Source organism: Manis javanica, chromosome 11 (assembly GCF_040802235.1).
Source record: "Manis javanica isolate MJ-LG chromosome 11, MJ_LKY, whole genome shotgun sequence".
In the NCBI taxonomy this organism is placed as follows: domain Eukaryota; kingdom Metazoa; phylum Chordata; class Mammalia; order Pholidota; family Manidae; genus Manis; species Manis javanica.
The window spans coordinates 104,354,710-104,379,070 of NC_133166.1; the positions used below are offsets into that span (position 1 = coordinate 104,354,710).

Genomic DNA, 24,361 nt, shown 5'->3' on the forward strand with positions numbered 1-24,361 from the left:
ACCTATAGCTTTAAAAATACTTAAGAGATAACTAAATCTCAATACATGGCCCTTATTTGGATCCTGATTCAAACACATTTTAAAGATGTAAATAAAATGAAGATAGTACAAAAGGTAGAAAACTACAGAGCAATATCTCTCATGAAAGGGACACAGAAATTATCAAAACATATACAATATATACAAATACAGTTATATATAAAAACATGATCTACCACAACCAAGGAGGGTTTATCCCAGGAAAGCAACACTGACTCAGTATTAAAACAAAAACTATGTAGTCCACCATATTATAGTGTGAGGATGATCGTATTAATTGATGTAGAAGAAACCACTTGGCAAGGTTCAGTATCCACACAAGATAAAAACTCTTAGAAAACTAGGAATAGAAGAGAATTTCCTCAACCCAATAAAGGGCAGCCACAGAACAAGCCAAGCCCTAGAGCTGTCATACTTAATGGTGAAAGAGTGAATGTTTTCTCCCTAAGATCAGGAACAAGGCCAGGATGTCCACTCTCACCACCCCTATTCTGTATGGTCCTGGTAGTCCTCATCTGTACAATAAGGCAAGTAAAAGAAAAGGCATATGGATGGAAAGGGAAGAGACAAAACTGTCCGTGTCACAGATGACATGGTTGTCTATATAGAGGATTCCAAGAAATCTACAAAAACCCCCTCTTAGAATCAATGAATTTAGCAAAAATCACAGAATACAAGGTCAACACACAAAAATCATTCATATTTATACAACTACTTAAGTACAATTGGAAATCTAAATTTTAAAGGCCATATTTAAAATAGCACCCCCCATGGCTTGAATTGTGTCTCCCAAAATTTATATTTAAGTCCTAGCTCCTAGAACCTCAGATATGACTGTATTTGAAGACAGAATCTTTAAAGAGGTAAAATGAGGTCATTTAGAGTGGGCTGTAATCCAATTATGACTAATGTCCTTGTAAAAGGAAATTAGGACACAAAACACACACAGAGGGAAAACCATGTGAAGACACTGGCCATCTACACGCCAGGAGAGCCGTGTCAGAAGAAATCAAGGGCAAATGTCAATCTGGTTGGGAAACTGTAGGTGAGAAAGAACGACCATCTTGGCAAATTTGTTGCCCCGCTGGCCCTCAGTATCTATTTCCAACTCCTCCTGTCCCATGCTTCTGCTGCCAACAGACCTCCGTCTGAGTCTTTATGGTAGCTGACATCTGTTGAGTATTTTGCTCTAAGACAAGCAGGGCATATTTCATTTAAGCCTCACAACAACCCTAGGAACTAGATAGATGGTGTACTTATCCATCTATAGATGAGGAATCAAGAGAAGTTGAGTAAGTTGTCCAAGGTCACAGTATCAATGTAAGTGCTACAGGCGGGTTTCTTATCAGTTCAATCTGCCTCCCAAGCCCAAGCCTTCGACCCTGAGGGCAGGAGAACCAGGCTCAGGACAAGAAGCTTGGCTTGGACCCAAAGGAACCTCCTGAACGGCCCGATGGTCTAATGGCCTGGCACCGTGAGCAAAGCCAGTCAAGCGGAACCAAGAAATGAAGTTGCCAGGCCGTGTTCATTCCCGAAGGAGCCCCCGCCAGGCTGTTCAATCTCTTGCAGTTCAGCCTGCTGAAACACACGGGACTCAGGCTCAGCCTCTCCTGCTCTACTTTGAGCCTGTCTCTGGCTCAACACCAGACCCCTGTGTTTAGCACTCGCAGACTCAAGAGCCTTCCAGTCCTCAGCTTGCTGTGGTTCCACATGTGACCGGACTCACTTCTAAAGACGGCGAGAGAGTGAAAGGGGCAGGGAGAAAAGATTGGCGACGAGCGGCCAGCGGTGCGGGTCTCAAAAGATCAGGGAAAAGTACCGGAGCTCCTTATAAGAGCGGCACCGCCCAGCCCAGAGGAAAGAGGCGGGGCGCTGGAGACTCCGCCCGCCTACCCGCCTCTTCGGCCCCGCCCCCTTCCCGCCCCGCGGCGCATTGTGGGATCTGTCGGCGAGCCTGGCTGCGGAGGGCCGGTGCTCGGTCATGGGGTTCCAGCCGGTGAGACCCTCGCTCCGTTCCCCGCGCCAGGGAACTCGCCGCATGTGGTTCCGGGCGCTCGGCTCCGGCCCAGGGCCTCTCACCGCCGACCCCGTCCCTCAGGGCTCGGCGTCCGCCCTGGATGCCAGCGTCCGGGTCCCGCACGTTCGGGCTCGGGACCATGCCCAGGGCCCCCTCCTGGCGTGCCCGCGAACGGGAGCTCGTATCGCCCTCCCCGGGGCGGTTGGTCGTGCGGGGCGGTCACTACCTACCCCCTGGGCTCCCTGCGTGGCGGTCACGCTGCTTCTCTACCCACAGAGCCCGGTCTTGCTGGCCTCCCTGGGGGTGGGGCTGCTGACTCTGCTCGGCCTGGCTGTGGGCTCCTACCTGGTTCGGAGGTCCCGCCGGCCGCGGATCACTCTCGTGGACCCCAGTGAGAAGTACCTGCTGCGACTGCTAGACAAGACGGTAAGTTGGAGGAAAGAGCCAGGGAGGAGGAGGGGACCGGAGCTCCCCTCCTGTTATGAAGGGGACAGGATCACTGTAGTTGCCGTGCCCCAAGGCACTTGGCAGCGCCAGACCTGCCTGGTGAAACGCTTGTGTCATCCACCCTCCAGAATGTGAGCCACAACACCTGGAGGTTCCGCTTTGCCTTGCCCACCGCCCACCACATTCTGGGACTGCCTGTGGGTAAGGAGAGTATGGAGTGGGCTCCTCTCCCTGGCATCCTAAGGGTGGTTCCCCCTTAGGGCTTTCCTGAAACCTGCTGCTGCAGGCTCTTGCCCCTGCACTCCCTTTCCCTTCCCCTCCCTGGCTCTGGGTCCTCCCGGCTGTGGGTCCCAAGGGGCCACAATAGGTGTGGTTTCTGTGCCCCCGGACATCGTTAACACTCCCCAGTCCTCCCTCTTTCCAGTAGGATTTGTTTATACTGCCCCTAAAGCAAGCAGACACTGACACTTTCCCCCATTGCCCAGACCAACTCCCCTGCTGCTGCTCAGGTCCAGGCAGTGTTTGTTCAGAGTTTCTCCAATGGGAGGGCTTGGAAGGAACTAGAGGCTGAAAGGGGCGAATCCTCCCTACCTGGTAGCTCCCTGGGACCACAGTAGGAAGCAAGACATCCTTGGCCTCTCAAAACTCCCCGAGTACTTTGAAAGGTAACAGGAGAGCAGCCTGTTCGCAGGCAGCCCTTATGTAGCTCTCCATGTGGTCCCCAGGCAAGCATGTCTACCTCTCCGCCCGGATTGATGGCAGCCTGGTCATCAGGCCATACACTCCTGTCACCAGTGATGAGGACCAAGGCTATGTGGATCTTGTCATCAAGGTAAGGGGGGATGAAGGAACCCTGAGAACTCCATACCCTACTCTTTCTGGGATTTGGAGAAACTTCCAAGATTTGTTTGATAGCAGGAGATGCATGTCCTTTGTGGGTCTGAAGAAATTATGTGGACTGGGGAAAGACAGGACACGTGTAAACCCTGCCCCAGCTTCCAGGAGGTTCAGTCAACAGGGGCTCAGAAACTGGTGACATTACAAATAAAGTATTGTCCATTCTGTCTTATCAGGTCTACCTGAAGGGTGTGCACCCCAAATTTCCTGAGGGAGGGAGGATGTCTCAGTACTTGAACAGCCTAAAGATTGGGGATGTGGTGGAGTTTCGAGGGCCAAGCGGGCTGCTCACTTACACTGGGAAAGGTAACAGCCTCTCTTCCCCTTGAGCCTGTCTCCCACTTCTCTAGTGCCCAAAGGCCTGGCAAAGTGTGGCTGTGTGGTTGTGTGTGCACGAGTGTGTCCGGGCCAGCTTTAACACAGCGCTGATGTTATAGGAAGGCCTATTTTTCAGCCCAGTGGTCACAGGGATCAGTGCCCCATCCACTTGCATTCACCAACCATCTGTGGACACCACTAAAACAGACATAGCCTCTTTCCCTTCCTCAGAGATTCGCCCCTCGGGCCAAGCTGTTCAGAGAGGCAGAGATGGTTTTCAGCCCTTCCCAGGGGAACTGCTGGCTGCATTAGCAAGCCTCTGGAGCTGCTCTGTGCCACTTGGGAAAGTAGATTCACACCTGGCCCCAGGCCTGTCGCCTTCACCAGGGAGTGAGCCTCTGCCAAATGCAGCTAATGACTCACTGTTGTGGCCCTACACCAACAGATCATCCTGGCCCCATTGTCCCTCAAATGTATTATTGTCAGGGCTGCCGATCTCAGACTGCCTCCCAAAGCCCAGGATCAGATTTCACAGCGACTGCTAAACAGGCCTGGGACATATTTTCAGTTCTGCATTTGTGTTCTTAGTTCTCTACAGTGACTTCATTCTTCTACCCCTCTCTTCATTTGACTTCTCAGGGAACTTTAGCATTCAGCCCAACAAAAAGTCTCCACCAGAAATCCAAGTGGCCAAGAAGCTGGGAATGATTGCCGGCGGAACAGGTGTATGTCCTGCAAGGGGCCGTTCTCCCTCACCACTGTTGATCGTTCTGGTGCCCCTCAGGTTGGGTAACCATAGCCACGCTGTTAATTGCGATTCCCGGCAATTCCTAGAGCTCCCCAGTATCTGAGTAACAAAATCACAATCAGGAAGAAACAAAAAATTTATTTAAACTGATAGAATGAGAGAAATAAGAGGTGTTCTCTTTCAAGGCTTCCAAGGCCTCAAATTCCATGAATCTAATGATTTTTAGGTGACGACAGACAAGCAGATAAGACTAGGATAGTCGAGAAGAAAGAAGATTAACATTAGACATCTCTGTGTATTAGATACCATACTAGTCACTTTATATATGTACCTATGGAGTGGGTACTAGCCTTCCCCGTTTACACATGAGAAAAATGGGGGTTCAGGGAGGTTAAATGGTTTCCACAGGGTTAACTGGTAATGGCCCCAGGCGGGGTTAGTGTCCAGCCTGCAAACCAAAGCACGTGCACCCCTCCCCAGCCCCCCACCCCCGGCATGTCCACTGTTCGAGAATCCTCCTCACTAAACTAGTAGGTGCCTGTAGTCATCTGAGACACTGGAATCCTAGCCTCCCTGGGATTTTCGAGGAAGAGTCTTAGATTGGTTCCTTAGCAGGATTTCAACAATACGAACTTACGTAAATACTGAACATGGTCACAGTTCACCTTCCAAATATGAATTTTGGTGAGTTTGGGATAAAAGGCCTATCTATCCAGAAATGTAGGCATGTAGAATCCCCAGGTAGAGACCAGAGGATTAGGATACTAAAGGAAAATGGAGTGGAGTGGTGAGCGAGTAAAATCAAGATCAAAGTGTTGGTTGACTGGAAGAGAAGCTGCGAGAGAGGAGAGGCTGTGGCCCCCACGTCTCACTGCAGGGTGTCTTTGTAGGAATCACTCCAATGCTACAGCTGATCCGGGCCATCCTGAAAGACCCTGGAGACCCAACCCAGTGCTTCCTGCTTTTTGCCAACCAGGTTGGTCTGCTTTTCTCAGTCCTGGGATTTGAAAGTAGTTGTGTGGTGGGGCTGAGCAATGTGGTACCAGAGCCCATTCTAGCCTCCATCCGGGAGCCCCCCTGCAAGGGAGAGGACCCCACACTACAACAAGGAGGACAGAGCATTGAGCCAAATTCCTTCCCTGGCCCCCAAGGAAGGAAGCAAAGAAAACATTTAAGGAATCTATCACTGAGTGCAGTAACTTGCTCCTTGGGTTTCCTTTGTTAAATATTTCATCTTTATTCCCTCATACTGTATCAATAAAGGCCGTTCCCTTCTCCTTCCCCTCATCCCAGCTCTCTCAAAGTCTTGCTTATTCCCTAGAACTTTAGCATTCTTTTTTCTTTCCTGGCTGGAAATTATTATAGCAGACAACTTCCTTTATGTGGGCCTGAGAAGGGTCCTTAAGACTTTGCTCGCCTTTTCATTTCAGACTGAAAAGGACATCATCTTACGGGAGGACTTGGAGGAGCTGCAGGCCCGATATCCCAATCGCTTTAAGCTCTGGTTCACTCTGGATCATCCCCCAGAAGGTACCCTCCTCAATTCTGGACACCCCAAAGCTAGGGCCATGGCCCTCTGCGGGTTCCGTTTCAGTGAAACCAGCCCTCTCTGGTACTGCTAAGCTCCCCGGTCTGAGTGCGCGGACACAGAGGGTCCCCTGGGCCCTTTCCTTCCCGTTCCTACTTACCAGGTGGGTGGCAGGGGTGGCTGAGCTGCCGGAGCAGGCAGAGTATGCATGTCCAGCTGACGCTTCAAGCCTTTTTGGGTGCATGGTACTATACCCCCCTTGCTAGCATGGGTCTGGAGTGTTGTTCTTTCCTCTCCCTGCACTTCAGATTGGGCCTACAGCAAGGGCTTTGTGGCTGCCGACATGATCCGGGAGCACCTGCCTGCCCCAGGGGATGGTGTGCTGATACTGCTCTGCGGGCCGCCCCCAATGGTGCAGCTGGCCTGCCATCCCAACCTGGATAAACTGGGCTACTCAAAAAAGATGCGATTCACGTACTGAGTATGCCGTGGTTCCCGTGGTCCTGTTCCCTGCACTGGTCCCCAGTCAGTATTCAAATGCTCTAAGCCCTAGATTCCTTTCCTGGCAGTAGCAGTCCTTTTGTTTTATTCTGGAGCTAAAATCTGAGTGGTACCTACAGAAGCAACATTCTTACAGCCACGGGAAAGGCCAAGGCCGAGTTGTTCCCTGGAAGGCCCCCCACATGTCCCCGAGATAAAAGGCCCAGGTCAGACCCATGGGTCAGAAAGAAGCAAGCATGTACATTCATGCTGAGACCGGCTAGTTCCTTGATAGCATCACACTCCAGTCTTTTTTGTGCCTGTGATGAAAGGAACAATCCATATAATGGATTTTACTTAATATTCGGTGCTTCACCCATAACAAATTTTGTATGTCTGAGTACAAATTGAACTGATTTCTAGACTTACAGGGATGGTGGGAAAGGAGGAAATGGTTTCTTCAGACCTCTAGACCTCAGGGAAAGGAATCTGAAATATGTATTTGTGTGTCTGTCTCTCTCTGTCCCTTCCCAGGCTGGAGGGAAGCACTGACCCACAATCTAAAGCTTCAGCTGAGGGCAGAAACCTCTGGCTATGCAAATAAATGGGGCTGAGGCCCCTGTGGTATACCTGAGGGCTGATTGTGTCTGGGGCCCTTGTTTCCAATCTTTTCATGCCTGAGAATTTTGGAAGGATGAGTTTCCCAGCATAGACATTCTCCAGGTCTTCCAAAGAGCCTTTGAGCACTTGTCCCATGTGCTGAAATGTGAGCTGCCACCAAATTCAGTGACCATCTCAGCAGCTGTCTCAGCAGAACCAGAAGCTCAGCTTCTCCCTGGAAGCTTGTAAGGTGGGGGAAGGGGAACACAAGAGAGAGGGGAAGCTTTTTGAGCCCAGGTGCCCCTCACAGTGGCCCCCTGACTTGGCCATTCTTCCCTTCTTCATTTTCTTGGTCTTCCCTTTATAACATTTATCTATCAGGGTACCTGGCAAACAAATCAAAGTATTGTCTTTCTGTTTGGAAGAGAAGTCTTCTCCTTTAAAAAGTAACCTGACATCACCAACCCGAGCCAGACTTCTTGGTGCCTGGACAGTTGGCCTCCCCAAGGCCCATCTGTCCTGACTGCCCTTCTCTGCCAGAGTTGGGCTGGGGCAGCTTCTTCACATCTTCTCTGTTGGTCTCAGTGGGACAGAACACTGTATCAGCCTCGGGAGGAAGGTTGACCTTGTTTTCCTGCATAGAACTGTGTGTTGCTTTCCCTGGGGCCCCTGAAAGAAAGGCTTAGAGGCTCAGAATTCACCCTTCCACAAGATAGAGTCATCAGGAAATTCTGTTATCGCTATTCCATCAGATATTTATTTATTAGCTAGTATGTTTATGCCACTAGACATTCTCAGCCGCCTCACCTCCCAAAAGGACAATCTGGCTTAGTATTAAGTTCAGACAGTGAAGCAGCTTAGCAAAGAGATTTCTTGCATGGAAGCTCACCCTTCTTTGTCTTGCATGGATTTCTGCCTCATCTGCTCAAAAGTACAAACATTTATTTAAGGCCTGCCACATGCCAAGTACTGTGCTAGGCCTGAGGACATGATCAGGACCAAGACTGCTCTTAGACCTCCAGAGAACTCATAGTCGGGAGTAAGGTAGATGAGTGATCAATAATCACAACACAGAGTGATGAATACTGTGGTAGAGATACAAAGTGCAGATGGAAGGATTGGGGAAAGAGAAGGAAAATGAGAAGAAAGAATATTTTTAAGTTAAAGGCCATATAGCAGTTACTGTGCTAAGCACTCATTGTATAATTTAATCCTTACGATAATCCTGTGAGTCTAGGATTAAGGATGTGCCAAATGTGATAGATTGAGTCGGAGGCGGGCCTAGGGCCAGGCGCTGTGAATTGCTGGGCTCTTTCAGCACAGAGTGGGGGTGGGAGCCGGGAAGGCATTCCAACGGAAGGATCTGCATGTGCAAGAGCCTGGAGGTATGAAAGCGTTCTTATTTGGAGAACTTAGAGACTTTCATTGAGCCTCAAATGCCTGAGGGAAAGTGGAGAAAGATGAGACCTGAGAGTAGGTCAGAGCCAGCTGGTGAAGGGCCTTGTAAGGGCATGCTGAGGAAACTTGAACCCAACCCTATGTACCTGGAATTTTCTGAGGCTTTTATACAGTGGGCAACACACAGCTAACATTTTTGAAGCATTTACCATTCACCAGACATCATACTAAGAGTCTGAATAAATTGCCTCACTTGATTCTTACAAAGACTCAGTAAAATGGCACTATTTTATTCCCATTTTTCAGATGAGGTCATTATCATTTGGCGGGGCTCAATAACAGTGCTCATGGTCATAGGCTGGCCACAGACGGAAACCTGGGTCTATGTGCTCCAGAGCCCCCACTTGTAACCAGCACCTTAAGGACTGGTCCCACTCTGAGGCATTCATGTGAGGTGATGATAAGTTACCTTCTCTCTGAATCTAGAATAGCACTAGGTATGCGCCATCCTTGGGAGAACTGAGAAAATTGTCGGTGCCGCACATTATTTCGTGTGTTCTGGGGTTTAGGTGTCGGCTGCACCACCCTGTAGTCACCCACTGCACTGTGGGAGCACCAGCGGGAGCCGGGGTTTCTCCAGTGAGCTGGGTACTGAGAAATAGTTCTGCTGTTTTTGACAAAAAACAGGCTAGTAACTAAGGTCTAGCCCAGTGCCTTGCACATGATAGGCACTCAATAAATATTTGTGGAAAGGAGGGAGGGTCCGTGAGGTTGAAGAAGGGATTAAGAAGTTCTTCGGAGTTGAAAGGACTGGCGTTGGTAATAGACGAAAAGTAAGGAATTTTCCAGCTTAGAGAACAAGGTGCATGACAGGAAAATCTGCATTCCTTCCCAGGGTTCCTTCTAATTCCCTGAAATTCCTTCTCCATCTCGCACACCAGTTCCCGATTTAGGGGGTGTGGTCCCCGGGAGGTCTTGCGAGGTGGACTTTGCGATTAGCGCACAGTGAGGGGGCGGGGCCTGGCCCGCGAGGGGCGGGGCCGAGGGGAGCGGGCCTGGGATTGGGACTGCGGCGGGCGGGAGTGCCCGAGAGGCGGTGACGCGGCCGCGGAGGTGACGCTGTGTGGTCGCGCGCCCCTTCCGGCGAGGGGAGGGCGCTGAAGATCGGGGCCGCTCGGCCGCAGGCCGCCTGCAGCACCGCGGGATGTAGCGCGGGGGACCGCGGCCCCCAGCAGAGCCCACCCGGCCGGCCGTAAGTGTCCCGGGGCCGCCGCGGCGAGCGGGCGGGCGGGAGTCGGCCGCCGCCCCCGGCCCAGGCCTGAGGCGGGGACATCCCGGTGGGCCAGCCTCCCCGAGGTCCCCAGGGTCCCGAGCCCCCGGCGCCGGAGCCGGCCGCGCCTCCCGGCTTCGCGGCTGCCGGGGTTGTAAACATTTCCGGCCCCTCCCACTGCGCGCCGCCTCCGAGGCGGCCCTGGAGCGATTTCAGGGCGGTGGGCTGCGTCCTGCGGCTTTCCCGGGCGGGAGCCGCTGCTGCGGAGCGCTGTCTTCCCAGCCGCGCTCGGGGTTTGACACGTCTGGGTTCAGGCGCCGTCTCGGGACAGGCCGGGCCGGAGCTAAGCCTGGACCCAGGGCCGCCGCGCGAGGCAAGTGGGGAGTGGGGTGTGGGCCTGGCTCGCAGAACCGCCTCGGCCGCAGCACCCGCCTTGGGTTCCGTGGGAAGCACTGAGGTCCTCCACAGTCCGTCTTTGGCAGGTCAGACCGCGACAGCGCCCCCACCTTGATGGGGAGAACGGGAGGTTGGTGGATAATTTACCTTTATTTAAGGTAGTCAGTCCTAAACGGTGAAATGTGAGCAAAATCTAAACTACTTTTGGGAGAACTGCAGTTTCATTCCCTCAGAAATCTCGCATTGATGTATGCCATCTAAAGTTTGAGATTTTTGGTCTTCAAGCCTTCAGTTTTTAAGAAAATAATGTGCTTTCCCTGGGTTTCTGCTGTTTCATAGGCCAGTGGGAAACTGACAAGGTGAATTTCAGTTCAGGTTGAGGCATCAGAAGAGCAATCGGCGGCCCACATACTGCTTTACTAGCTTAACTATAGTACTGCTCCCAAGTATTTAGAAGACAGCCTAGAAAAACACATAACCAGGCGAACACTATAATGGCTGGTTCTTTCTGGAGGGAAGTGAAGTGGGATTGTTCACTGCTTTTCTCTCTTGATAAGGGCTGGGTCACCTGTTGTGGAGCAGCTGCTGTTCCCTATGTTTATAGGATCTGTTCAGTACTAGGAATCTAGACTGGGTGGTGCTAAACAGACTGAAATGTCAGGGCAGCAGTTCCCGGCTTGCAGCCGGTAAATTTCTTTAAACCGGGAGTACGTCTATGTTCCCATATAGTAGTTGGTACTTGGGGAATCAGTCTTAAAGACTGGCGTGTAAAGTTTTTACTTACCATCTTCGGGTAGACCTCCACAAAGCTATACCTAATCGCAGACTAGAATCTGAAAGCATTCTGTTCCCAGCAACAAAGAAATTACAAGATTCTCAAGAGATTTAAAAAAATTAACCAACTACTGTGCCTGCAAGGAGGAAAGAATCTCAGGTAAGTATCAGGGAGCAATATTAATCCACAAGGTTCACATTGCTAATGGAGAAAGTACACCACCATTGCTAATGGTAAAGTACACCACCTTAGGTAGGCTTTGCAGCTGACTTTAGTTTCTTCAGCCTGGCCTCATTTACCTTTTCAAGACTCCCTAATGAAAAAGTGGATTATTGACTAGCTAGAGTGGGGGGACTATGTTCTCTCAAACTTGCCCTAGTTTATAGCACAGAACGAACCTGGAATGCCCTGCTCCCATCTTTACCTATCAAAATCCTTTCTTAATATCTTCTGTTAAACCTTTCCTTATTCAAACTAAAAGTGAGTTTTCCTTCTGAGTTCCTACAGCACTTTAAATAATGTTAATAGAAAGCAAAAGTCATTGCATCTTCTTGAAATAGAGGCCAGCAGCCATGTCGAGCCTCCAGTTCCTCTCTCTGCCTTCCCTCTGTAGCCACAGTGCTGTACATATTGTAAATAATCGGTAGGTGTTCTCAGATGGATGAAGGATGGAATTTGCGCTTCTTTCTAGGCCAGTAAGTTTGTTCTCTGTTTCCCTAGGTAATGGCCTTTGACTCCTAAAATATAAAGCCAGACTGAAACTCTTCTAACACTCTTGCTACATTATCCTGTCCCATCCACTTGTGATCACACTGGCGACCTAACAGTCATCTTTAAATCCAGAAGCTTTATTAATTATGGTGGATTTTTTTATGGTACTCATCAAAGTTGTTACATTTTGTCCCTAATGTCACCTACTGGACATTGTTCCTCTTACTGTGCTCAAAGCTGATTCCCTTTCCCTACTCAGAAATGTTGGGGGTGTGAATAATGTTTGTAAAGCTTGTAGCTCTCTTGGATTGAAAAGATCCGTGAAAGTGCCCTCTGGCCAAACCAGTTCCAAGTGATTGGCTTTTAGGCATGCTCCTTGTTCGCTTTCATCTTACTGGGGCTCCTGAGGGGCACAGGATGAAGTGATCGCTATGTAATGTGCAACTGTATTAACTGTATGTCTGTAATGCACTTGAAAGCCAGGTGTTAGAAACAGGCACCGGCATGAAACTGCTTCATATGCCTGCATATACTTTGCTTATTGTTTTGGCTTTGTTACGGCGTTTGAAAAGCTTCGCTGTCTCTGTTGGGGGTCAGAGACCTCTTCTGTCGGAACAGCTCTACCTGGAGAGAAGCTGCAAAGGAAGTTCAGTTGTGATTTCCCACTTCAGACTTGAAGTCGGTGACATTCGGCATTAAGTAGGAGAGCTGAGGCCTCTTTACTGCGATCTAGTAATTTTCAAACTTAGGCCTTTGCCTTGAGTCATTTTTACCGGGCAATGCTATAAAACCACCTGCCCTACAAGAGAGTACACAGAGGAGATGGCTGTGTCCTTTGTCTCTGTTGCTAGACTAGTCTTGCTTTAGAACAATGAGAGTCAAGTAGGCAAAGACGGACCCTACCCCATGGAGGCTCGAAAGGTCCAGGGACCCCAGATTAAAAACTAGAAGAAGCTTTGTGCCTTTGACTCCAGAGAAGGGGGTCTGCTATATAGCCTAGAATACTTGAGTACTGATTCACAGAGTAAGTGCCTCAGAAAACTGTGAGAGAAATAAATGCCCCAGCTAACTGGCTGGTGATTAAGAATCAGTCCTTTCCCAAGGTTGGCATAGGATTATCTTACTTATAGGAGCACAACATCTCCCTGCCCCCACAGTTTATTCTCAATTAGCACAGATTTATCCAGTTGGAAAGCTTAGTGGGATAGATTTATTAGCTTGAATTGAAGAAATCCCATCAAAAATGCACTCAGTAGAGTTTGGCCCAGTTATAATTTTCTATATTGGGTCTGGTAAATTTGAGGGCAAGTGTGTTTCCTCTAAAATACACGTGGATGTAGAAAGCTGACCGAAAGTTGCAGTGCGTTTGGCTCTCCTGAGCGCTCCCAGAATCAGTCTTAACACTTTAGGGTTTTCTACTAACTTTACATAATAGAGACCAAAACATGCTTGTAATAATTCCCAGTTGTTTGTGAGTGGTCCATTGTACCAGAAGTTATATTTTCAGGTCTCAGGATTATTTGCTCTTCTTTCTTGCCAGACCTCCGATCCCTCTCTCTCCCTTTCCTGTCTCTGTGTTACTACAGTTTAGAAGACCAAACTGGACAATGGACTTTGCTCACTATGATGACATGACCTCCATTGACCTCCATTGTATGTACTTCGATGCATGATGACGTATCTTGTATGAGTTGTAGCTGGTGGCTGGTGTGTTAGTTAACTGGGGTTTCTGTTTAGTGACTCTGGGTCTAGAATTCAATTTTGAGGGGAGGTATAGGAGCTAGTGATAGAAGAGCTGGAGGAAATCAAAAGAATTAACAGAAAGTGATTTAGACTGAAAGAGAAAAGACTTTGATGATGGCCAAGAGACTAAGGCCATTCTAAGAGAACATTAGACTTCAAAGCATACAGACTTTTCAGATCAAATGAAGAAGTTAGAAAGAATACCAAGCTGGATTCTGCATCTGATCACTGACCCTAAATTTAACCTCAGGTTTGTCTATATTGTTCTCATTGGATCTAGTGAAGTAGTACACAGCATTCAAAGTCACCGAACTCAGTGTGTGTCCTTTCTAGGTGAGGGGTTCTCTTCCTCTGCTGACTTTCTGAAGTGGTGGAATTACATCCCTGATTTTGTACACACCACAGATCACCTTATGCCATCTGATTATAGACTCCTCAGAGACAATGGCATCACTCATGCAACTTTGTATGCCCTAGGGCACCGTAGCATGCTAGTACTAAATACACTTGTTACCTATCCATGAATACATTAGTTTACTGTCCGGAAAGGGGTTGAAGAAAGCCCCACAAGCACAAGAAAAGGTACGGAAACCCTTAGCTACTGACAAGAAGCTAATAAGCCATGTGCTTGCCAGTTGGAATGCTGCCCCACTCATTCATTTGAAATATGGGTTCTGATCAACATAGGGATATGTATCAATTTATGGTCCATGTAGTATTGTATGTATCACAAAACCTGAGAAGAATTTTTTTTTGCCCCAGTGGCCAGCCTCTAAAGTACTGGCAGCATTTGTTATTCTAAGCTAGATGTATTGCCCTTTTCAGACTTCTCCAAGATGCCCAAAGCTATTTATATTATTGGCTGCAGTATAAATTATTTCTTAGTAGAACTGTTTATTCAGTAATATTTTACTTTGAGGTGAATATGTTTTGTGGTCAGCCTCTTGAAAAAGATTTCCCAGTGTTGCTTCTCACCTGGGCTGCTGTCTCCTGAGGTTTTCAGGGGCTTCCAGTTTCCTGTTCTCCTTGGGCTCAATTGTTCACCATGACTGTGGGCTGGCATTTGTCTTGTCAGAGTCTTGCACATTTGAAGAAAGAGAAAGTGTCTATGTGCTGACACCATATAAAGGTCTAATGTACAGTGAGTTAACATTTGCCCTCTTGAACTAGATTTGCCTATGGCTTTTGTCTGAGCTTGCGAGTTTAGCATAGCATGACTTCATAGGAAACTTAAGGATTGCCCTCGCCTGACCTCATATATCCAGCTATAATCCCCAAGAAGGAATCATGACTCCTCTTAGATAAAAGAAGAACTGGTACACGATGTCAAAGATGTTTGTATAGTGAATACCATGGAAGTTAGATAAACAGTGTCACCCTCAAGAGCAAAGTCTTGCTTACTGCCCATTATAAAAGATTTAGGTTCCCTAAGCTTATGTTTCCCCTTCTCTAATGCAGCCTGTACATGCATTCCATGTCCAGATGTTACCTGGCTTCTCTGCGTTGTCCTATGATATCAGGCTCAGGTAACCAGAGCAAAAAATGCTAATATCCTGGTTGCTACTATTGCAGTGAGTAATAAACTCCTTTGTTTCAGGTGGGGTGGAATGTAAAAAAAAATGTACAAGGTAGTGGAAATCTTTAGGCATTCTTCCCCTCTTCAATATTTTCATCTCTCTGAGGCCTTTTTAAAGACTACTACCTGAAGTCCAACTCAGGAAAACCTCAAGTGTTTGAGACTTTTCCTAGAAAACTGTTCAGGGTTTCTCTGGGTTTCCTGAATAATCTATGTCCCTGTCTCTAGTTTCTGAGAAATAAATTTGAGTGGGGCTTATGTTATGAGCTGTGATAGTTGGCACAAGCCCTTGCTGAGCTGGTTGTTTGGCATGTGTGTGGCAAAAGGTAAGGCTGGGGCTGCCTCCTTGTCTTTAACTTCCTGCTTCCAGGTAAGTTATTGCTTGTTCTAAGGAGATATTGTGATGAAAGCTTGCCATCCAAGTCTTGAACCCTGTAATCCTATAATAGAATTAGGAGACCTTGCAGAGAAATCAGGTGCTGGGCATCTAGCTCACAGCCAAGTTCATTTTGCACACCTGTTGGAGCATTTGCAGATAAAGCCAAATTCAGTTGGCATTTAGTTCATTTCTAAGCTTGAGTGGTCTTGTAGAATTACAGTCATGTGTTAGCTTCACATTTTTGCTCTTCCAGGCCTTTTTTGGGCAGGAAAGCTTTAAGAATGATAGACTAGATTCCTCTCAGTTAATGAGCGTCATACCTGTGGGAGAGAGTTAAGGGTGGGGAGCTGTTTTTCTGTGGTAACAATATGGTGCAATAACCACAGATCCTTTGAAGGCAAGCAACCAGGTGTTATATTTCCACCATATCTATAAGATGAGTGAGGTTCCAAGTAGAGTGGTATCGAAGAGAGAGAACAAGGAATAGATTTCATCTTAGCAATTAACTGGCCTTTAGAATTGGAGACGGTGTGTGAGTTGATTAGCTGTGTCTTTATTCAGCATTAACTTGTGGAAATGAAACTATAAGAGAAATAAATTGTCAACAGTCTTTCTGTTTGTGTTTGTTTTTAGTGTCCACCACCTCAGGGAGCTCTCTGCCCCCTGGGGCTGAGAGGCCCCGACCTTGCCCCAAGCTGTGGCTGAAGGGCATTGAGGTACCAGCCGGATGTCTTCTCATCGAGGATCTGTGGTGGCTCAGGGCAGTGGGGCTCCTGCCAGTGACAGGGAGACTGACACGGTGGAACTGGCTGAACTGGGACCCCTGCTGGAAGAGAAGGGCAAACGGGTAATCGCCAGTCCAACCAAAGTAAGTTGTCTTTCCAGGAGTCGGTCACTTGATCATAATCTCTCCTAGACCCCTTTCAGTCTCCATTTCTTGAGATCGCACTTCCCTCCCAGAGGAGGAACCACAACCCCGGGAATACCTCTGTCTCAGTCCTTATTGTACTGTCTCGTAAGTAGCATTTTATTTGCCTGTTTTTCCACTGTAAGCTTTTATAAGGTCACTCATGTTTATAATCCTCGTGCTTAGCACAAGGCCTGAAATTTAATAAGTAATCAGTGCATGTCTGTGAATGAATGAAGTATTGGTTAGGATTAGGTTTGGCTTCATATAACAAAAAAATCCCCATAGCTTTGACAAGATAGAAGGCCCTCTCACTGAAAGAACTGGGGAAGTAACCGATCTGAGGCTGATGCAGAGCTCGTCTAATGTTACCCAGCATGCCACCCACCTGTGTGACAGGCACCAGAAAGGAGGAGAAGGGCCCACCCTGTCTGGAAGGACCTGGCAACACTTCCATGCACATCCCATAGGCAGAATTTAGTTACGTAGTCACATTCAGCTGTAGGGGATGTCAGGCAATATAATTGGTCAGGACCAATTTTCACTGGTCCTCAGAAAAATTACAGTAACATTGCCATCCTGAATAAAACTAAGGACTCTGTTACGGAGGAAGAGAGAGAGAAGGGCTATTGGGATGGGCCAGCAGGCTCTGTATCACAAAATCTGAGAGGGATCGTGGTTTGCCAGGGACCATCAATAGGAGAGAAAGAGAGTAGCCCAGAGAAGGCGCCCATCTCCCTGGTTTGGAGCCTTGGGACAGAGAGAAGAGCCTCCCTCCTCCATAGCCCAGTGCTCTCCAGGGTGCACACTCTGTTGTCAGGGCTCCTGTGGGTACAGGACTCAGTGCTGTTTCTTTCTGTGGTGCTACTATGATACAAAGTTTCAGTCATGATAACATCGCCAGGGTCAGTACACAGGGAACTATGAAGGGATTTAAATTGTTAAGGGAATCTCTGAGACTTTGACTTTCCCACTGCTTTGAAAATGTAATGGTCTGGAAGAAAGAAATACTCAGGAAATTAGGGGCAGTTAAAAACCACTACCCTAAACATAAGGGTGGGCCATTCAGACTGCAAGAACACTCAGGACTGGTGTGCTGTGTGTCCCTCTGTGCCAGCCTCCATCAGTCTGTCTCCTGTGTGCTGTGTTCTGCTTTCACTCCAGCACATACAAAGTCTGAATAAATCTTGAGAGTGTGGTAAACTCATTAACTATCATGCTTTTGGAGAAAAAAACACAAGGCTCTGTGCATAGGAGAGAGGCTGGAAAGTACTGGGTTTCGATTTTTCTGGATCTCTCTGGTCTGGAATAGTCCAGCTCATGGGATGACTCCAGGGATTGGTCTTCCTTTATTTTCTTTTCCTAGGCTGAAGAAGAGCAGGCATGCCCCGCGCCCCAGGAAGAGGAGGAGGAGGTGCGGGTGCTGACCCTTCCCCTGCAGGCCCACCATGCCATGGAGAAGATGGAGGAGTTTGTGTATAAGGTACGCTCTGAGAGCTGCTGTCCTGGCAGGGGAGGGGCAGCCGGCTTGCTGGGAACGTCCCAGTTGGCACATGTGTTGTGTGGAAGAGCTCTTGCTCCTGTGCGTGGCTTTGCTGATGCTCAGGGGGAGTCAGTCAGGGGGAAGGCTAGCTGAATTTTTGCTGCCCATTGTTGATTAGCATACATCCTAAAACAGGAGTTTTTGGCTTTTTTTTCTGTAGATCCCTTGGCAGTCATCAAAATTTTTTAATGTGATAGAGTAATACGGGCTTCTTTATGAACAACACATCAAATATACGTAAGGACAAGCTATAATATATTAAAATCTATAATTTCTAAATAGGAGTAAAAACAGTATTTTGCTGTCTGCAATACCAATGTATGAAGATATCTGATTTCTGCAGGGTCACAATGTCTCACATTACTGGTTTGTTGCTTAGATTTGTAATTGAGGGAGAGGTTATATTTTAGTTAGAGACAAGTGAAAATTGAAAAACAAAAATGTTTTCCGTCCATATTTCCATCCATTCCCTGAATTCTGTCCATTGTCCATGTGCCCAGACCCCTGTTCTAAAAAGACAAAGTCTCAGCCCAGTAGGAACTTAGAATCTACTGTGGGGGGATGTGGAGAGCCAGGGGCAATCAAAATCTCCTGCAGGGGAGGGGCAAAAGGGAGAGAAAATGTATGTTTTCAATATCACATATGTAATTTCAGTGTCTTTGTTTTCAATCACTATATTTACTTCATTTTGAAAGTTAAAGTAATTTAAAAGGACAGCCTGCTATATATATATATTTTTTTTTTTTTTTTTTTTTTGAGAAACACAAAGCATGTCCAGATAAGCTACCATGTCACACAACAAAGGCATTCAAAAATAAATAAATAATAAAGATACAGGTCAGAACTGTGAGGGACTCATTCATGTTGTGTCCTGGATAGCTCCACACCCCAGCTGCTTCTCCACTGTTACCTAGGACCATCCAAAGCCTGATTAACACCCTTCTAGCCTGACTGCCCTTCCCCTTGTCCTGAGAAAAACTGGCCTTCTCTAGGGCCCTGCTTAGAGAGGGTGTGTGTATTCTATCCAGGTCTGGGAGGGACGCTGGAGGGTTATCCCATATGACGTGCTCCCCGACTGGCTGAAAGACAATGACTACCTGCTGCACGGCCATAGGCCACCCATGCCCTCCTTCCGGGCCTGCTTCAAGAGCATCTTCCGCATCCACACAGAAACCGGCAACATCTGGACCCATCTGCTTGGTGAGCATTGTGGATGGTGGGAGTTTAATTCTTTGTCTCTTAAGTGCCAAGGGATCATATAGCCTGTGCCATGGGAAGGAAGAACAACAAAGTTGTTCTGATTGACAGCTGGCACCAACCAGTGGGCCTCACTGACTCTTGATCACTGATCTTTAAAGACTGGAGGAGGAAGGCCTAGAAACAGGAGAAGAAATTGGAACTAAGTGTTCTCATGACCCCTGGCAGGACTGTCCTGGATGAGGCAATTCCTTTTACAGGCAAGCCTGGTTTCATTGAGCTTTCCTGTATTGCACTTTGCAGATACTGTGTTTCTTAGAAATTGAAGGTTTGTGGCAACTGCGTGGAGCAAGTCTGTCAACACCATTTTTCCAATAGCATTTCCTCTCATGTCTCTGTCTCACATTTTGATACTTCTTGCAGTATTTCAAACTTTTTCCTTACTACTATGTTTGTTATGGTGATTGTGATCAGTGATTACAACTCTCTGAAAGCTCAGGTAATGATTAGCATGTTAATTAAGGTTTGTACAATTTTTTAGACATAATGCTGTTGCACACAACAGACTATAGTATAGTGTAAACGTGACCTTTTTGTGCATTGGGAAAAAGTGCATTCGACTTGCTTAATTGTGATGGTCTCTTTATTGTGGTGGTCTGGGACTGGACCCACAGTATCTGGAATCTGCCTGTATTTCATAAATTCCATTGTCAAAATGCCAACATTTTGAAAATGCTCTATTTGTCAGGGTTCATATCACTGGTTTCCTTTTGAGCTTTTTGCACTGCAGTTTCCACTGCTAAACCCTGTAGTTGGAGTTCTTATTTAACATTGTCAACTCTAAAAGTGTACATATTCCCATTTTCCTCAGGCCTTTTTTCTTTTCTCTCCTGTAGGTTTCGTGCTGTTTCTCTTTCTGGGCATCTTGACCATGCTCAGACCAAACATGTACTTCATGGCCCCCCTGCAGGAGAAGGTGGTTTTCGGGATGTTCTTTCTGGGCGCAGTGCTCTGCCTCAGCTTCTCCTGGCTCTTTCACACCGTCTATTGCCATTCAGAGAAAGTCTCTCGGACTTTTTCCAAGTGAGTTGAAAGAATATCAGGAGGGGAAGTCCATGCGCTGTTGTCACATCTTGTGCTCCGAGTGCTTACTGGCCACTGGGAACTCCAGCAACTCCTAAAGATTCCCGGATGTGCCGGAGGAAAGGCTTTCTATTTGGTGGGGGCGGTAGCATGATGAAGCTTTTCTCTTAACTCCTCCATGAGGAAGTTCACTGCAGCTTCTTCAACAAGCGGAGCCCCGCCGTGGGGTATATCTTCTACCTGCGCGGTGTTCACTGTTCTCCATGCAGCCTGGGGTGCCAGTGGGCTGCTGTCCAAGGCCCCATCCCCGGTCCTGTCTCACCTTCCTGCTGGCCTGAGCTGGGGCAGGGTGTGGCGGAGCGTCCTGTGCTTTGCTCTGTCGTGCTCCCACCCACCAGTTGAGTAAAGCTTATCTTCGCTACCCACACGTTGCTGAAAGCCCCACATGTCTGTCATCTAATGCACTGCACAGTCCCCAGCCCCAGCCTAGGGCTCTGTTTGGCTGTGGTAGTGTTACTGGTTTTGGCAATGGTGATGGGTTATTTTCTTTTCAAGACACCAGTTAACAGGAATATATTTCCGTCATTGAGAAGTCAACTGCAACAGAACAGTACCCCTTAATAATACTCCCAACTTAAGGGTGTTTTAGAAGTCAGCTCGTCAGAACTGGGGAATATTCGGATCCCTTCCTGAGTAGAAAGCTAGAGGTCTGCTGGATTGTGACAGAACCCCTACATTTAAGTATCACTTGGGGGAGATATGGCTGTTCACAACCAGAGAAGGGGATAAAGGTCTGTGATCGGGGATTGCTGGAAACTTTCCACTGCAAAATAGGAGTGCTGCACCTTGTGGAATTTCGATCCAGGTTGTAGGATAGATTGTACGGAAGATGAGGGGAGACTGGGGATGGTCAAACCTGGGAGCAGGTGGGGAACAGAAAGAACCAGGTAAACAAACCATAGGAATTCTTTTCTCCTACCGGTTCATTTCCTTTCCGTGTCTCTTTTTAGACTGGATTATTCAGGGATTGCCCTACTGATTATGGGGAGCTTTGTCCCCTGGCTCTACTACTCCTTCTACTGCTCCCCGCAGCCACGGCTCATCTACCTCTCCATCGTCTGTGTCCTGGGCATCTCTGCCATCATTGTGGCACAGTGGGACCGGTTTGCCACTCCTAAGCACCGGCAGACAAGAGCAGGTGGGTAGGAAGACACAGTGTAGACCTCACAGGTAATTTGGACCCTGAGCCTAATAGGCTCAACCCTGGGCCTGCAGTTCAGGATCTGCAATTTCAGGACACCATCCGAACCCTGATTTGTGTTTGGAACTTTCAAAACAGCACAAAATCTCCCCCAAGTGTCATACTATTTTGATAGAATGCTAATAGGACAGATAATTATCAAGCTAGTTATTTAGCTTCTAGTATGGAAATGACTGCTCTTAAGTTTGGTTTAAGAAAGTTAAAAGAAGTTCAAAGCACAGTCATTTTAGTGACTTGAATGCTTAGCACTCAAAACGAGGGGTTAAAATTAAAATGCCTACAGTTACTCTTCTAAGGGAGTGGAAGGCTTGGCTTCGTGAATAAAAAACCTTGAGTATAAACACTAGTCACAACCAGTGTAGTAGCTACAAGCATCAACACCCTTGTGTTGTCTCATCTAGGCTCGTACTTTTAAGCTTTATTACATGGAGCAACAGATCAGTTATCACCAGTGTTCAGTTCCTTTAGCCTCTTAATACCTTAATATTTCAACCTTCAGCTAAAAGAATATACATCAAGCACCCACCATGAGCCAGGCATTGTGCTGTAACGAAAGCACCTTCAAAAAAGAGAAGGTGGTCTCTGCCCACCAGTTCCATATAGTGTAGCGGCGTTGAGACAAGTCCCATTCTCCTTTCCTCTTACCTTATTTCTGTGTCCCTCTGACAGCTTCTAATCTGGGTGAATCTATCTATTCCAGGGGTCAGAGTCCTGATTACTTACCTCTTTTATGATCTTAGCGGGAATCCTGTCCTAATCCTCGGTGACTTGCAAGCCTCCTGAAGCTTTGCCATTCAGGTTTTATACGCAAGTCAGCCATTGAGAGATTTTGTTTTGTTTTGTTTATTGAAGTATATAGTTGGTATACAATATTATATTGGTTTCAAGTGTACCACATGCGATTGGACAGTTATCTACGTTATTAAATACTCAGGAATTGCAGTTACTATCTGTCAACATAAAAAGCTTTACAGTATTCTGTATGCTGTATTTTCACATCAGGGTTTGGGCATATCATTTTTGTACAGGCTTCTCAACAGATAATTTAAAATGTGAGATGTTTGTCATTGATGTTCCTTAAAAGGTCACAGCTGTGTGAGCACATACACAGCCTTCTTCCTAGATGTTGAAGTATCTGCAACTGTTAACCATCTTGTGGCTGAATTTCCTAAACATAAACTGTTCACCAGAAAATAGCTAATTACCATGAACGTTTGAATTGCAGTGTAAGACAGCATTGCCCTCCATGGCAGCTGTCTCCTTGCTTGACGATTTTACATCTGCTTTGTTCAGGAGTGTTCCTGGGACTTGGCCTGAGTGGTGTTGTGCCCACCATGCACTTTACGATCGCTGAGGGCTTTGTCAAGGCCACCACAGTGGGCCAGATGGGCTGGTTCTTCCTCATGGCTGTGATGTACATCACTGGGGCTGGCCTTTATGCTGCTCGAATTCCTGAGCGCTTCTTTCCTGGAAAGTTTGACATATGGGTAAGAAAAGTCTCTTTGAACAGGGCCTGTGATGGTAAGTGACCAGCCCAAAGTTACAGATCTGAGTAAAAGGATGTAAGAGACATAGAGATTGGGTGTGGTGCTCGGGGTACACACACACAGGGTAAAACAGGAATGGGGGACAACCAATACAAACACTTTGGTGTATCTTTGAGAGGACTTTTTTTTAATTTTATACAACAAATATATCACTTTCATAACATAAACATTTTCACGCAAGAACTGGAAGGGGCAAATGCTTTCCCCTCCTTATTTCAGATCTCTCCTTGCTATCATCCTAACTCTCTTCTCTTTATTCCCACAGTTCCAGTCTCATCAGATTTTCCATGTCCTGGTGGTGGCAGCAGCCTTTGTCCACTTCTACGGGGTCTCCAACCTTCAGGAATTCCGTTACGGCCTGGAAGGTGGCTGTACTGATGACTCCCTTCTCTGAGCCTTCCCACCTGAGGAGTGGAGGAGGAACTTCCTAAGTGCTTTTAAAAATCACTTTGTTGACGTGAGAGGAAGAGTCCGAGCTGTCTGTTTCTAGGAGAAGCCTCTTAGAAAACCCAGTACCAACCAAGCTTCAGCCCACTTCACACCCACGGGGCAATAAAATTTCCATTTCCCTAGCTAAGGGGTGGGGCCAGACTTAGTCATGCCCCTCGGCAGTCCCCCTCCTCAGCAAGGCAACTACCGTCCTTCGCAGAGACAGGACTTTGAAGCTCATGTTGAGATTTTTACCCCTCCAACCATTTTGGCAAAAAATGATAGACTGGGACTCTTCAGAAATTCTGTTTCTAGAAGGAAATGTCCCTCCCTTACCCCTGTCCATACTTTGTAACCTGACTTATAACAGGCCATCCATTTTTGTAGTACACTTTTCAAAAACAAGTATAACCTGGTCCCATCTTTTAGGGCCCGGACCTGCTCACACAGCAGAAAGAACAAAACCACCAAGTTGGACACAGCCCGGCTAATCATGAGAGTGTGTCCAGGCTTCAGATAACTTGAGTTTTAATTTTTTTTTTCTTGGCAGAGTAATGTAAAATTAAAATGGGGAAAGATATTTAATATTTAATACTAAGCTTTAAAAAGAAACCTACTATCATTGCTATGTATCTTGATGCAAAGATTATGGTGATAATAAAAGAAAGTGCAGAAGGCACTTGGCAGTCAGAGATGCAGTGTGTCTGGTCTCACCTCTTTGCACGTAACTCCAAAGGATGAAAGTGAGTTAAATAACTCCAGATTCTGCTGAGACACAAACCTGAATCATTGGCATTGACACGCTGGCATTTGCAGGCCGGTGGGTGAGCCCGAGTGAACTCTTAGCATCTGTTCCTCAGAACTTTATTTTTCTCTACTTACTGCACAGACATTTTTACTAGATAAATTAGTATGCTATTGTATTCAGTAATTACAAGATTCTCAAAGGTGTTGGGATATAGCCCTTGTGAATATTGAAGGTCTATTAGTCACTACTTTAGAGTTTTGTTCTTCTAAAACTGCCTTGCTAGGATTGTCTCATCAAGAGGTTGTTCCACACCTTTCTGTGCCT

General features: G+C 47.2%; 2 protein-coding genes across 6 annotated transcripts; both read left to right on the plus strand.

Moving 5' to 3' along the window:
• The first annotated feature begins 1,912 nt into the window (after positions 1-1,912).
• Positions 1,913-7,108, plus strand: CYB5R1 (cytochrome b5 reductase 1). 2 transcript variants are annotated; one of them, XM_037015211.2, is made up of 9 exons: positions 1,913-2,035; positions 2,333-2,482; positions 2,632-2,704; positions 3,229-3,335; positions 3,577-3,706; positions 4,358-4,441; positions 5,357-5,442; positions 5,897-5,996; positions 7,009-7,108. In XM_037015211.2, exons 1-9 carry the CDS (start codon positions 2,021-2,023, stop codon positions 7,086-7,088), a joined length of 825 nt encoding a protein of 274 aa, XP_036871106.1. In that variant the 5' UTR covers positions 1,913-2,020; the 3' UTR covers positions 7,089-7,108. The 2 variants fall into 2 exon arrangements, with proteins under 2 accessions (XP_036871106.1, XP_017503727.1); XM_017648238.3 differs by having other exon boundaries at positions 1,914-2,035; positions 6,303-7,108.
• Positions 5,979-23,981, plus strand: ADIPOR1 (adiponectin receptor 1). 4 transcript variants are annotated; one of them, XM_037015209.2, is made up of 9 exons: positions 9,574-9,724; positions 13,211-13,277; positions 15,956-16,190; positions 17,596-17,712; positions 18,801-18,972; positions 19,866-20,052; positions 21,063-21,250; positions 22,607-22,800; positions 23,126-23,981. In XM_037015209.2, exons 3-9 carry the CDS (start codon positions 16,050-16,052, stop codon positions 23,252-23,254), a joined length of 1,128 nt encoding a protein of 375 aa, XP_036871104.1. In that variant the 5' UTR covers positions 9,574-9,724; positions 13,211-13,277; positions 15,956-16,049; the 3' UTR covers positions 23,255-23,981. The 4 variants fall into 4 exon arrangements, with proteins under 4 accessions (XP_036871105.1, XP_036871103.1, XP_036871104.1 ...); XM_037015210.2 differs by lacking the exons at positions 9,574-9,724; positions 13,211-13,277 and adding an exon at positions 5,979-5,996; XM_037015208.2 differs by lacking the exon at positions 13,211-13,277 and having other exon boundaries at positions 9,554-9,724.
• Positions 23,982-24,361: the final 380 nt, after the last annotated feature.

What these genes read in the sequence shown, in the direction of transcription:
- CYB5R1 (XM_017648238.3), top strand. An exon ending in TGCGACTGCTAGACAAGACG is followed by an intron (nt 2,483 to 2,631) that starts GTAAGTTGGAGG and finishes TCCACCCTCCAG; the next exon opens with AATGTGAGCCACAACACCTG. An exon ending in TCTGGATCATCCCCCAGAAG is followed by an intron (nt 5,997 to 6,302) that starts GTACCCTCCTCA and finishes CCTGCACTTCAG; the next exon opens with ATTGGGCCTACAGCAAGGGC.
- ADIPOR1 (XM_037015210.2), top strand. Translation starts at nt 16,050, where the DNA reads ATGTCTTCTCATCGAGGATCTGTGGTGGCTCAGGGCAGTGGGGCTCCT. An exon ending in GTCTCTCGGACTTTTTCCAA is followed by an intron (nt 20,053 to 21,062) that starts GTGAGTTGAAAG and finishes GTCTCTTTTTAG; the next exon opens with ACTGGATTATTCAGGGATTG. An exon ending in GCACCGGCAGACAAGAGCAG is followed by an intron (nt 21,251 to 22,606) that starts GTGGGTAGGAAG and finishes TGCTTTGTTCAG; the next exon opens with GAGTGTTCCTGGGACTTGGC.